Here is a 13,393-nt window from a genome sequence, read left to right on the forward strand (position 1 = left end):
GAAAAATTCTTTCTAGTTTCCTGAATGCTTAAAAGTATCTAATCACTGAATGCTGGGAAAAATATATCAAAATGACACCTCGAGGGAGCACTGGTTAGCCTAGTGGTCAAAAAGCTTGTATCTCACGTCAGCGTCCAAGTTCAGCTCTGGGCTCGGTCTCCTAACTGCAGCTCCCTGCCAGTGCACAGGCTGGGGAGACCTTGATTGTGGTCCAGTGTCTGGCCCAGGGCCTGGTCTATTCACAGCCATTGTGGGTACTTGGCAGGGTGGGGCAGGGGTAGAGGAACAGCGGCCCTAAATCAGTGAATGGGAATCTCCTTCATGATAAAAATACACACACACAACCCCGCCCCACCCCCATAAGGCTGCTTAAAAACTTATCTGGCTCTTAAGCGTGCTCCAACTCTGATGGCAGTTCTGATCAATAGCTCCTACTTAGGGGTCAAGTGCCCCGGAATCCATGGACTCGGCTATGGGATGGGTTGGCCACACCCTCACGGGCAGGCCTGTCTTGACAGCCCTCGTTGGGGGAATGGAAGGAAACAAAGATGCTACAGCTCCTGATCCCTTGCTGACAACAAGGAAATTGAACCAAAGCAGATCCTCAAGCAGATCCGCAAACTGAGAAAGCAGCTTGGCCTGTGTAACAATCCAGCAGCAGGCATCAGATGGGGAAGGCAGAGCTCTGGGATCAATCTTTTCAGTCTTTCCCACTCCTTGAAGTCAGGCGCTGTCACCAACCCAGGAGAGATTCTTCAGTGGAGAGCTTTTGTTAACTACTGTGTTAACAGGAGGGGGCCTTTGCACTTTGAAATCTACAGTACATTTGTACAAAATGAGGTATTTCATTATGTTTCAGATTTTTCTATTACATTAAAAAAAGAAGATTCCACCCTAGTATCATTTTGACCCCAACACTTCCAGAGATAAAAGAGACGAAAGTGGGAACTCAAGAATTCTACAGTATAAAGGACATTAACGTAGCTGTTAGCCTTGCCCATCTCTCAATGTAAGAAACACACATGAAAAGCAGTTCATGTTAGTCTGATATAAAAATATTCCCCAATAAAAAACTGGTTTTTTTTTAAGATTATAAAAATGTAGTTTTCTAGAATCTAGTGTGTGGCAGATGGAGCAAGAAGAGTTGGGCTGACAGAACCACAGAAACGTGTTCAATTAGTTCGACCTTACGGAAATCAAACCATTAGCAAACACGAAAGAATGAAACTTCAGCAAACAGCCTTCTGTGTTATTAGAGAACATCTTTTAGGCCCTCGTGCGTCTGCGAAGTAACATTTCAGTGTGCCTTATTTATATTTTGCTTTAAAGTAATCCATAAACACTCATATTCAATACGTTTGGTAGAAAGCAACCCTGAAATAGTGAAAAGGTATTTCAAGCTCACCCAGGGAAGTTCATGTGAAGGCACAGCCAGACCTGAGTGGGAACACAAATGCCATTCTCTGCCACTGGGCTCCCAGAGGACTGCTGACCATTAATGGTCTGAATAGAAAGCTTTGCAGAGAGAATGGGAGTGCCCACCCAAACACATCACTAATTTACAAAAGCAGCTTTCTTCGCCCTGTGCAGAAGAAAGAGGCAGTATTTCCAGGTGCTCCCTGGATTCACAGCCAGGAATAATCCAGTGCTACATTCTGAGCACCCCAACAGGTTTCTGCTGGGAGTCCCCCAAGGCTCAATGACATTTAATTACTTCTGATCTAATTGAAGTCCAAAAACAGAAAATTAAGGCTCTAAACCATCTCTTCCTTTTCCTCTTTTCTTCCTCCCTACTGAACCGTGAAAGAGTCTACCACCCCGGGGGAGGAAGAAGTAACCCGTTTTTGCGGTCTGGCCCAGATTCAGTCTCTACTTGTGAAACTTTAACACACCCGGATAGCAAAGTAGTTCACGCCGTACATCTCCAGGTCCTGAGCTATCTTCAAATATTCCATTTCAGCTTCGTCCCTGTGAGCAGAAAGGAAGAGACACTTGTCATTGGAGCTAACTAAGGAGGGTGGAGAGTGGGTGGGAACAGCCCAGATCTGCCATCCACCTCGAACTATGTCCCAGCAGATGACATAAGCCACAGCAGATACCGGCAAAACGCTTCCGAACCCTGCGTCTATTAAATAACCAAGGTCGAGCAGAACCTCCCGTCCCCATAAAAATAAGAAAGCAGATCCATTACGGCGTCTTTTGGCTTCAATTTCACATTTTGCCCTTGGTAAATAGTGACACCTATCTTAAGTCATTCCAGAGAAGCATGTGGTACGTTATCTGCTACCCTCAAATGGACTTGGATGCTCAAATCTTATTTAAGTTGTTCCCTTATCATGGTGTACTTCCTTTACCTGGAAGGTTCTGGTAATGAAACAACTCTCTCTGCAGGCTACCTGACACTTAGTTCCCTGATTTTATTTTCTTTGGGTATTGTGGGAGGGTGAGGGCAAGAGTTATCTGAGCTGTGAAACCCAACCACTATAGCTTACTTCTGAGTTGTAAGTCAAATTTAAAAGCAGCTCCTGAAGCAGCAGTGACTTGCAGAAACTCCCAAGTAGGTATGGAACTGAAGTATTTTCACGCCAGCCTTTTTATGACCTTGTCCTCCTCCTCCTCCCTCTCTCCAACCATAAAACGCTCTCAGATGAATTTTAAAAATTCAACTGAGAGAATGCCAAGTGTTGGCAAGCCAGCGCAGCAACGAGAAATCACAAGCCCTGCTGATGTCAGTCGGCACAACGGCTCTGGGAAGCTGACGTTACGGTAACAGCAAAAACTAGGAGACAGCGCCACATCCCTAAATGTCCGTCAACAACAGGATGGATGTGGTATGTTAACATGGCAGAATCCTACACAGCGGTGAAAATGAAAAAGCTCTCGCCACATGATAGCAAGTAAAGGCAGTAAGGCACAAAACATAAAGTGTCTGACTGCATTTACAGAAAGTTTGGAACAGGTGAGGCTAACTCACGGAGTAGACAGGTTACCTCTAAGGAGAAACAGAGGTGAGTTTATGGGCTCCTGATTCCCCTGGTGGCACATGGTGGTTTTACTTCATGCACCGGGCAGCATATTTACAGTGTGCCCCGTTTTGAAGATATTAAGCTGCACTTTTTAAGTGATGGGGGGAGGCAGGCATCGCAGTGAGTTAAGCCACTACTCTGGACACTTGCATAACCTATTAGAATGCCTAGGTTCAAGTTTTGCCTTTGCTTCCCTCCCAACTTCCTGCTAATACATCTGGGAGGAAGTAGGAAATGGGATGTCTGGCCCCTAACTTCAGCCAACCTAAGCCCCAACTGTTGAAGGCATCTGGGGAGTGAATCAGAAGATTTCTTTAATTTCTTTTTCTCTGTTTGGGTGTTGCTTTGCCTCTCAAATAAATGAAAATGAATAAACATGAAAAAAAAGTAATAGTTGATTTAAAGAAAAAAGAATTGTAAAGGCCAATGAAAAGATGATCAATTCCTAAAACAATCAAGGGAATGCTAAGATACAATTTTTTATCTTTTAGATCATTGAAAATGTTGTAGGTTAACTTTAAAAAGGTATCGAGGTGCAGGCATTTGGCATGTGGCATGTTTGCCATTTGAAACACCTGTAAACCTTATCAGAGTGCCTGAATTTTATTCCTGGTTTTGTACCCCAATTTCAGCTCCTCATCAAAGTACAACCCGAGAGGTGGCAGGTGATGGCTCAAGAACTGTGGCCTTCCTCAAACCATGGAAGACCCAGATTGACTTCGCAACTCCTGGGCATGTGGAGATTGAAACAATAGATGGGACATCTCTCAAATTAAAGAAAAGGGAAAAGCAAGAAAAGGAAAAAGAAGAAAAAAAGAGACAAAAAAAAAAGAAGTGGGGTGGGGTGGGGAGAGACAGTCAATCTCATACCACTACTGATGGGCACTGACAAATAGATACAACATGCTGCCACCCATCTTGCTTCCTTTGATGCAGTGACTCACTGTCAAAGACTCTTGGAACTACTCACACAATCACTGAATGACAGGAGATTGTGCAGAACCTTCTGTAAAAGTGAAAAACCCACAGACACTCTGCGTGCCCAATGCAAAGAGGAGTGGACGCTGGCCCATTCAGAGGGATGATAGGGGAGAACTTAAAAAAAAAAATTGATTTTTTTTTTTCTAATCTATCCCTTATTCCTTCCATATCATGTAGCACCCTGTGAGTTTTAGCCATCTCCCCTTTTGGTCCCCTGGATTCTAACTTGTAAATGAATTAAAGAAAAAAAAAAACGTAGGAGCTGGCATTGTGGCACAAGAGGTTAAGCAGCTAATTACAATGCTGGCATCTCACTGGTCTCTGATTCAAGACCCTGCTAATGCGCCTGAGAAGACAAGGGAAGATGGCCCAAATACCTGGGCCCCTGCCACCACCGCAAGGCAGACTTAGATAGAACTGCTGGTTCCTGGTTCAGCTAGGATTGAGCCAATGGATGAAAGATCTCTAGCTGTCTCTCCTTTATGCTTCTAAAAAAAAAAACAGCAAAAAAAACAAAACAAAACAAAAACAAAAACAAAAAAAACAAAAACACCAGAACTCATAAAACTGACTGAATCAACAACAAAAGTTTATCAGGGGGTTACCATGTTATACCGTACATATTCTAAAAAAAAGACACAACACATAAGCTCTCCATTATTCCTAGCTTTCCCTTTTTCTTTTTATATACTTGGGACATGGCTACTGCGTTTTGTTCAACAAGAATGTCCTAGTTTTGTAGTCCTTTAAGGACTTAAAATGACCAAAAAAAAAGAAAGAAAGAAAGAAAGAAAAAGAGCCCATAAAGAAATGTAAACCAACACTGACGCAGCCTCACCTGGCTCGGCCCCGGTGCTCTGCATACCAAGCAGTAATTCTCTCCTCCCACATTTCCGGCGTCATTTGATACAGATTTATTACCTACCAGAAAAGAGAGCAACATTAAAAAAACAAAACAAAACAAAACCCACACACAAAGGAAGTTTGGGTATTGTTAGCCATTTTTATAATTGCACATCATTTTGCCACAACGACCAAACTATTTTTAAGAAACTGCACACAGGGAGGCACTGCCACGAACACACACCGTTCAGTTGGAGGGCGGATCGGGTAGCTACGTGACCACTTGGGCCTCGGTGCACCCCTAAGGTGTCTGACAGCAGCCCCTCTTTCCTGCCTGGACCACGCATGCAGTGGTGGAGCTTGGTCAGGAGCAAAACTCACTAATCTCAGGCCCCTCCAAGCACAGGTAAAAGCAGTGGAGGTGAGCAAAGGACTTTATTACCCAGTGACAGATGAGGATGGCTATAAAATCGAAACTGCAAAAACAGGGAGGGAGGGCCTGTTTCTGTGGCTGATGATCAAGATGAACACCACAGAAGATTCAAAGCCACAGTGCCTGCCTCTGCCTCATCTCCTCTCTCCGCCCCTCACGCTGCAAACAGTTCCATTCCTCCAACAAGACACACACTGCTCCACAGGCCTCCTTTAAAAAGCGTTTTTAAAGAAACAACCACGCCAGGGAGACACGTTACAACACACATCTTGTCCTGGCAGCCCCAAGCCAACTACGTGAACCTTTGCTTTCTCATAAGACTTGATAGCAATTCTGCACTTTTCTCAGGCCACATATTTATGAAAATGCCCTGGTCTTGACCTCCACAATCCCTTCCAGTGCTGTAGGCTGCTTTGTTTACAACTGCGCATCTGCTGTGTTTTCCCAAAACAGAATTAGGCTTTCTTACCCTTTTTGGCAGCAGTTCCTCTTGGGCTAAAAATCCACGCTTGTGAACAGAGGGGTCGTAGTCGCCATACTGGAGGAGAAGAAAAGGGAGGGTGGTGATTGAGATTCTCCAGGTAACAGTCATTTCTGAAGGGGCAGTGGAGCTGAGCAGGGTTTGACTCAGTCTGTTCAATTCCAATGACAAGTCAAGATTTCAACCTTGCTAGTTTGTTATCCTTGAATGAAAATACACAAAGTTGATTCTATCTGTGAAGAGAGTTGCAGAATGCTGCAATGCTGTAAGGGATGAATGGGTGAGGTGTTAATAAGGATGTGACATGTGTATGGAAATGGGGTCATGTTTTCTAGCTCCCAGAGAAAGCAGCCGCTCTGGAGACATTAGCCTTTGAATTGAAACAACAGAACACAACTGTGAAAGTTGTCATTAGCAAGGTGTGACGGAAATCTTTCCTACAAATGCTTCAAAGTGGCTGGTAATTGGGGCAATTGCTAGGAGGGAGCAATATTTTTAATACTTTATGCTCAAGGTACTGAAAAATGCCTTGAGGAAAAAAAATATATATATGATGTCAACACTGTTATTCCTACAAAGAAAGCTGGAAATAGAGTCACTAGCAGGGCAGGAAGTGGGCTCTGATGTTTTAAATTTATTCCTCTGGAACCGGTGCAGTGGCCTAGCGGCTGAAGTCCTTGCCTTGAACGCGCTGAGGTTCCATATGGATGCCGGTTTGTATCCCCATATCCCCGCTTCCCATCCAGCTCCCTGCCTGTGACCTGGGAAAGCAGTCGAGGACAGACCAGTCGGCTTTGGGACCTTGCACCTGCATGGGAGACCCAGAGATGGCTCCTGGCTCCTGGCTTCGGACTGGTGCATCATTAGCTGTTGCCGTCATTTGGGGAGTGAATCATCGGACAGAAGATCTTCCTCTCTGTCTCTCTCTGTATATCTGACTTTCCAATAAAAATCAAATAAATCTTTAAAACAATTTTATTCCTCTGAGTACAACAGCTTGGAAATTTGTTCTTTGATTTTTAAAAAAAGTCTGACCTGAAGATAATAAAAAAAAAAATGTTTAAAAAGAAACGAACTGCGAAGCAAACAGGAGAATATAAAAAATCCAAGGTTGTTTCTTATCAGGAGTGGTTTTCTTTTTACCAAAAATATCAAAGCTTGGGTTTTAGTATCATTTATAAACATTTATCCTGTTGGCCACTCATACTGAGGCGGAAAGGAAGTTGGACACAAGGCCAGCAATTCTGGGCCCAAGTCAGGCCAGGATGTTGTCCATAGGGCCTCAAAGCAGACTGCACCATGTTCTTCACTTGAAGTCACTCACCAAACTGCAGACGTGGGAAGGAAAGATGCTCACCCCCCCCCCCCGTTAAATCAGCATGCATTAATATTGCTTTACGAATTTCATCATTATCATGTAAGTAGAAAAACTGCACTCCTCCCTTTTATTTTTTTTATTGTTAAGAAGATTTCTTTGTCAACTTTAAAAGTATTTGAATTATATCAGTGTCTGTAACCCTGCCTGGCATTTCTTTACATTAATACTAGAAGGGATCCGGTGCGGTAGTGGCTAAAGTCGTTGCCTTGTACGTGCACGGGTTCCATATGAGCACCGGTTCATATCCTGGCAGCTCCACTTCCCATCCAGCTCCCTGCTTGTGGCCTGGGAAAGCAGTAGAGGACAGCCAAAGGACTTGGGACCTTGCACCCTCGTGGGAGACCCAGAAAAAGCTCCTGGCTCCTGGCTTCTGATCAGCTCAGCTCCAGCTGTTAATGGCATTTGTGGAGTGAATCATTGGAAGAAGTATCTTCTTCTCTCTCCTTTTCTTTGTATATCTGACTTTCCAATAAAAATAAATAAATCTTTAAAAATTTTAATCCTTTTTATTATTACCATTCTATGCTTCAGTTCAATCCTGGGATTTACCTCATCCCCTTCCAAAGTCCCTCCCCGGCTCACTGAGTTTCCCTATATCATTGCTATAGTATAGTTCTTCCTACACAGTCATATATCCATCATTGCAGGCAAGGAAAATGGCAGAGAGTCCAGCATCTTATTGTCAAATATAGTAAACAGTTTCTTTGGGAATCCATCTTTGTCTGGAAGTACAGATGCACACTGCATTGTACTCCCATCTGCATATGATATTCTCCATTACACAGTTACTATATATCCCCTTAAATGAAAAGCCACAATACAAACTCAACAGTATGAATAAAAATAGAAATTTACAATGCCATGAAGTTAAATAACATGCTACTAGATATGCTAGTCTCCATGACAGTTATTATTTTTTATTGGAAAGGGAGATATACAGAGAGAAGGACAAACAGAGAGAGAGAGATCTTCCATCTGTTCGTTCACTCCCCAAGCAGCCACAACAGCTGGAATTGGGCCGATGCGAAGCCAGGAGCCAGGAGCTCTTTCTGAGTGAGTGCAACATCCCAATGCTTTGGGTCGTCCTCGACTGCTTTGCCAGGCCACAGGCAGAGAGCTGGATGAGAAGTGGAGCAGCTGGGATTGGAACCAGCGCCCATATGGAATCCTGGCACATGCAAGGCAAGGACTTTAGCTGCTAGACTACTGCGCCCGGCCCAGTAAATAGTTTTTTTAAATTAATTTTTATAATTTATTTCTATTGGAAAGGCAGAGTTACAGAGAGACAAGGGGAGATAGAGAGATCACCAATCCATTGCTTCACTCTCCAAATGCCACAACAGCTGGAGCTGGGTCAGTTTGAAGCCAGCAGCCAATAGCTTCTTCTGGTCTCCCACGTGAGTTCAGGGGCCCAAGAACCTAGGCCATCCTCCACTGCTTTCCCTGGCTCTTTGCAGGAAGCTGGGATGGAAGTGGAGCCGCTGGGCTATGAACCAGTACCCATATGGGATGCAGTCTGTAGGTTAGTTAAGGCCCCATTCTACATCTTTCACTTAGTAACTATGTGACCTTGGAAATTTTTGTGTCTTAGTTTTCTCTACTGTAAAATGGAGTACAGGATTCTTACAGGGATTAAATAAAATAATACAGTTTTAAGAGCTATCTTTGACATATAAAGTGACATTAGACTTTCCACTCTTTTCTTGTCGTAAGAGAACACAGAGGCAAGTAATTGATCTAGCAGTTAAAATACCCTCAGTATCTGTCACAGTTGTCTAGGTTTTCATTCCCGATATGGCTCCAAATTCCAGCTTCCTCCAAATGCAGACTTGGGGAGCAGCAGTGAGGGCTTGAGTAGTTGGCTTGCTTACACCCACGTAGAAGACCTGGGTTGAGTTCCTGGGTCCTGGTTCCAGCCCCAGCTCAACTCTGACTGTTGTAGGAATTTAGGAAGTGAACTAGCAGGTGGCTTTTGCTTTCCTTGTTAGGGAGAGAAAGAAGGAGAGGGAAGAAGGGAAAGAGGAAGAGAGAGGGAGAAGCTTGTTGGCACAGCCGATTAAGCCACTTGCACTGTCAGTATCCCACTTCAGAGTGCTGGTTCAAGTTGTAGCTGCTCTGCTTCTAATCCAGTTTCCTGCTAATGTGCCTGGGAAGGCAGTGGATAATGGTCCCAGTTCTTGGCTGCTGTCGACCACGGAAGAGACCAAGTTCATGGAAGAGACAGTGCTGGCTGTTTTGGGCATGTAGGGAGTGAACCAATAAACGCAAGATCTCTCTCCCTTCTAACCCTTAGCCCCCTGATTTGGAAACAAGATCCGGCATCTGCCTCCCAGGAGGTAATGAAAGCAAGGTTAGCCTGAACACAGAGTGCAGCTCCAGGTCAAAGTCAGGTACTATTGTTGTTGTGCCTGCCATTCTCGAATTATTTGTGACATGGATGGGCAGCGTTTGCCTACCTGAGTTTTCAAGGGGGGAGATGAAAAACAAGAAAGCCCTGTTACTTGCATCTGCAAACTCCTGAAACAGTGCTGACCAAACACTAATGCAAAAGTAAGCAGCAATGCAAAGTTCAAGTTGTAAATTCCCTTCCAAAGGCTTGCAAGATTAACGAGCCCTATTATTAAATTAGACCGAGCTCCCAGCTACTCCACTGATCAAACACATTAGATCTGAGAGATGCAGAGCTGGTGGGGCCCCTGCTGAAAGAACTTCTCCGGTGGACTACCTCCACTTACAACATTAAAGCCACCTTGATGTATGCCTCTGCTCTTAAATGGCTCTTTAAAAAACAAAGGAAGGGGAAAAAAAAAAACCCTAAGCAGTGGCAGTTGGTGAATATAAAAGAAAATCATAGCGCTTCATAGACGGAGATGGCGGGTCCTTCTCCTTTTATGTAACAGATACACTGGGTATGAATTTGCTATGAAGCTAAGAAGTTTGGTTTCAGGTCTCTACATCTGCCAGAACCTGTATGTCATTTTACATTCATTATTTCTTGTCTGTGGGTCAAGGAGAACTCCCTAAAATATATAAAACTCAGGTCCTATGAAACCTGTATCTACCCTCCCACCCCCAGTATAAACCAATTTTGGTCAGTATATTTACTATGTACAACCATTGTCATCTAATTCCAGAATATTCCTATCCCCCCTCCTACCCTAATACAAACCTTGCATCTGCTGGCAGTCAGTCTGCTTTGCTCCTGAGCCCCATCCCCTGGCAACCATTAAATCTGCCTGCTGTCTCTATGATGCTCCCAGTTCTGGACATTTCTTAGCAATGGAACCCTACAATATGTGGCCCTTTGAGCCTGGCTTCTCTCACTCAGCATCACTTAAGATTCAATTCTTATCCTTCAACCCAGTTGGGATACTTTTTGATATTTAATATAGAAAAAATATATATATTGTTTAGACAAGTATGTGCCCAAAGATGCATACACAAGGATCTTCACTGAACTCGCTTAAGCAACAGAAGACAAGAGCAGGAAAAACAAACCTTAATATTCACCAATACAGATCTATCGAAATAACTCTCGGGTCCTCCCTCCTACGAAATATCGTTCAGCAGTTAAAAAGAACGAGGCGGGTCTACCTGTTCTGACAGTTTTAATGAGAAAAGAATGCCTTGTGTGGGAGTTGAGTATAGCCTGATTCCACTTACATGAAATGTCCAGAATGGGCGAATCCAGAGAGGCAGAAAGTAGGTTCAGTGGTTGCCAGGTGACAGGGGGAGCAGCTAATCAGGAGTGACTGCTGGTAGGTGTGGGATTTCTTATGAGGTGATGGATTAGATAGTGAGGATGATCGTACAACATTCTAAACGTACTGACGCAGCCACTTGCAATGGGATTTTGGAGATTCAACTACGATGGATATTCTAGAAAGGTTATGCAAATGAACCAGTACCCTCCTGCAATGCAGTCATTCACTTTATTTATCTTTTTATAAAGTATTCCTTATGAGGTCATTCATTTTAGTAACCCCTACCAATCTAGTGGGTGTAAAGAGTTACTTTCATTTTTCTTTCTCCTGATTACTAGTAAGATTGAACATCTTTTTGTATTCTCGAGCCATTCTTGTTTTCTGCTATTTAAAATGCCTATCTGTCCCCTTGCGTTCATTTTTCTACCATTCCTCTTTTTCTTATAAACTTACAGAGCTTTTGGTATTAAAGAGCATATTTTGTCAATTCTATGCAATTCTACCTTCCTTTCTACCTTAAGGGGAAACAAATTTTTGCACATGTACGGAAGGAATCGTGTATAAGGATTTTCAGTAGAGCACTGTTTATAATGGGGGAAAAGTGGAAATAATTTGCTTCTCCCTCAGAAGGGGGATGGAAAAATAATCTAAGCTTATTCATCAGTGGCTGCTATACAGCAGTTCAATCAATGAACTACAGCTCTATTTACAACATCTCAAAATCAATACCGAGCAGCAAATATATATAAATTTGTAAAAGGATAGGCAAAGTAAAAAAGGATATGCAGACCGTGGACTGCATACGCTGCCTGGACACTTTATTTGGAAGGCAGACTCACAAGAGAAACAGCCTTGTAAGTGCTGGTTTACTCTCCAAATACCTGCAGAGCCCAGGTTGATGCCAGGAGTTGGGAACTCCATCTGGATCTCCTAGACGGGTGGCAGGAGTTCAAGCCTGTGCACCATCGTGTGCTGCCCCTCAGGTGTACCAAGCAGGAAGCTGGCTCAGAAGTGGAGTAGCCAACACTCAAACTGGCACTGCCCCTAAGTGACCTCCTTTTCTGATACGCCACACCACTTTGGCATCCTCATGGTATTATTTCATCAACCTTTCCTTCTTGGGTGTTTTTAAACTCATTCTTCTCACATTCAACCAGCCACTACCCAAGATGACTATGACAGCCTCCTCATGGTCTCCTTGTTTCTGAATGTGTCTCACTTCAATCTGTCCTTCAGCAGCTACCAAAGTTCATGTCTAAAACACGTACCGCTGAGCAGGGTTGTGGCACAGTAGTTCAAGTAGCTTGCTGAGATACCTGTGTGGGATGATTCAAGTCCTGGCTATTCTGTTTCCAATACAGGTTCCTGCTAATGTACTCTCTGGAAGGCAAAAGGTGATAGCCCAAGTACTTGGGTCCAGGCTGCTCAAATGGGAGACGCACATAGAGTTCCAGGCTCCCAGCTGCAGCCTGACCCAGCCCTGGCTCTTGCAGACAGTACAGAAGTGAACCAGTTGATCAAAGAGATCTCTTTCCATCTGTCTTTCTGCCATTCAAATACAATGAAAAGATATGTTTTAAAATGTAAAACATAGGGCCAGGTGTTATAGCCTAGCTGCTAAAGTGGCATGCACTGGGATACAATGTGGGCACCAGTTGTAGTTCTGGTAGTCCCACTTCCCTTCCAGCTCCCTGCTTGTGGCTTGGGAAGGGAGTTGAGGATGGCCCAATGCCTTGGGACCCTGCATCCATGTGGGAGACCCAGAAGAGGCTCCTGGCTCCTGGCTTCAGACAGGCTCAGCTCTGGCCATGGTGGCCACTTGGGGAGTGAATCACTGAATGGAAGATATTCCTTTCTGTCTCTCCTCCTCTCTGTATATCTGACTTTGTGACAAATAAAATAAATCTTAAAAAAAATTTAAAAATAAATCTTACCAAAAATGTAAAATATAAATAACTCACTGGCTTTGCATCAACCAAGGATAAAGCTATTTATACTCTGGTGCCCTGCAAAGCTCTCCAACCTCAACTATCCCAGGTTTGCACATGCATTCAATTTCTTTCTTCCCTTTTTCTTTTAAGATCTATCTGTTTATTTGAGAGTCAGAGTTACACACATAGAAAGGGGGAACAAGATCTTTCATCTTCTAGTTCATTCAGATGGCTGCAACAGTTAGGGCTGGGCCAGGTTGAAGATAAGAGCCTGGAGTTTCTTCCAGGTCTCCTACGTGGATGGGTCACATTTCACTGCCTTTCTCAGCCCATTAGCAGGGAGCTTGTTTGGAAGTAGAGCAGTTGTTACTCGAACTGGTGCTTCCTGGGATGCCAGTGTTGGAAGTGATAGTTTTACCCAGTATGCCACAATGCCAGCCCCCTCAATTCTTAACTGCAGCTTGGCACCCTGTCTCTGTCCGCATTAGAGAATACTAAGAAACACTAAGCATCCTCTTCCTCCATCCTTTCTTTCATCCAAATACTAGAAGTTTGCAGGCAGCACCACATAATTTGTAAAGTACATACCATTTCCTCTCAAAGTCTTTTTAAATAA

The 13,393-nt window shown here is 43.7% G+C and overlaps 1 protein-coding gene across 4 annotated transcripts in view; it reads right to left on the reverse strand.

Moving 5' to 3' along the window:
* Nucleotides 1-13,393, reverse strand: part of NF2 (neurofibromin 2) — an 86,440-nt gene that overhangs the window by 33,991 nt on the left and 39,056 nt on the right. For all 4 annotated transcript variants that reach the window (XM_041003476.1, XM_041003477.1, XM_041003478.1 and 1 more), the window contains 3 exons: nucleotides 5,753-5,821; nucleotides 4,846-4,928; nucleotides 1,893-1,968 (listed from right to left, as the gene is read on the reverse strand). In XM_041003476.1, coding sequence (XP_040859410.1) covers nucleotides 1,893-1,968; nucleotides 4,846-4,928; nucleotides 5,753-5,821 — 228 coding nt within the window. The remainder of the gene's footprint in view (nucleotides 1-1,892; nucleotides 1,969-4,845; nucleotides 4,929-5,752; nucleotides 5,822-13,393) is intronic.

The sequence above is a fragment of the Ochotona curzoniae genome, unplaced genomic scaffold, assembly GCF_017591425.1.
Source record: "Ochotona curzoniae isolate NIBS_2020 unplaced genomic scaffold, NIBS_Ocur_1.0 scaffold_274, whole genome shotgun sequence".
Classification (NCBI taxonomy): Eukaryota; Metazoa; Chordata; class Mammalia; order Lagomorpha; family Ochotonidae; genus Ochotona; species Ochotona curzoniae.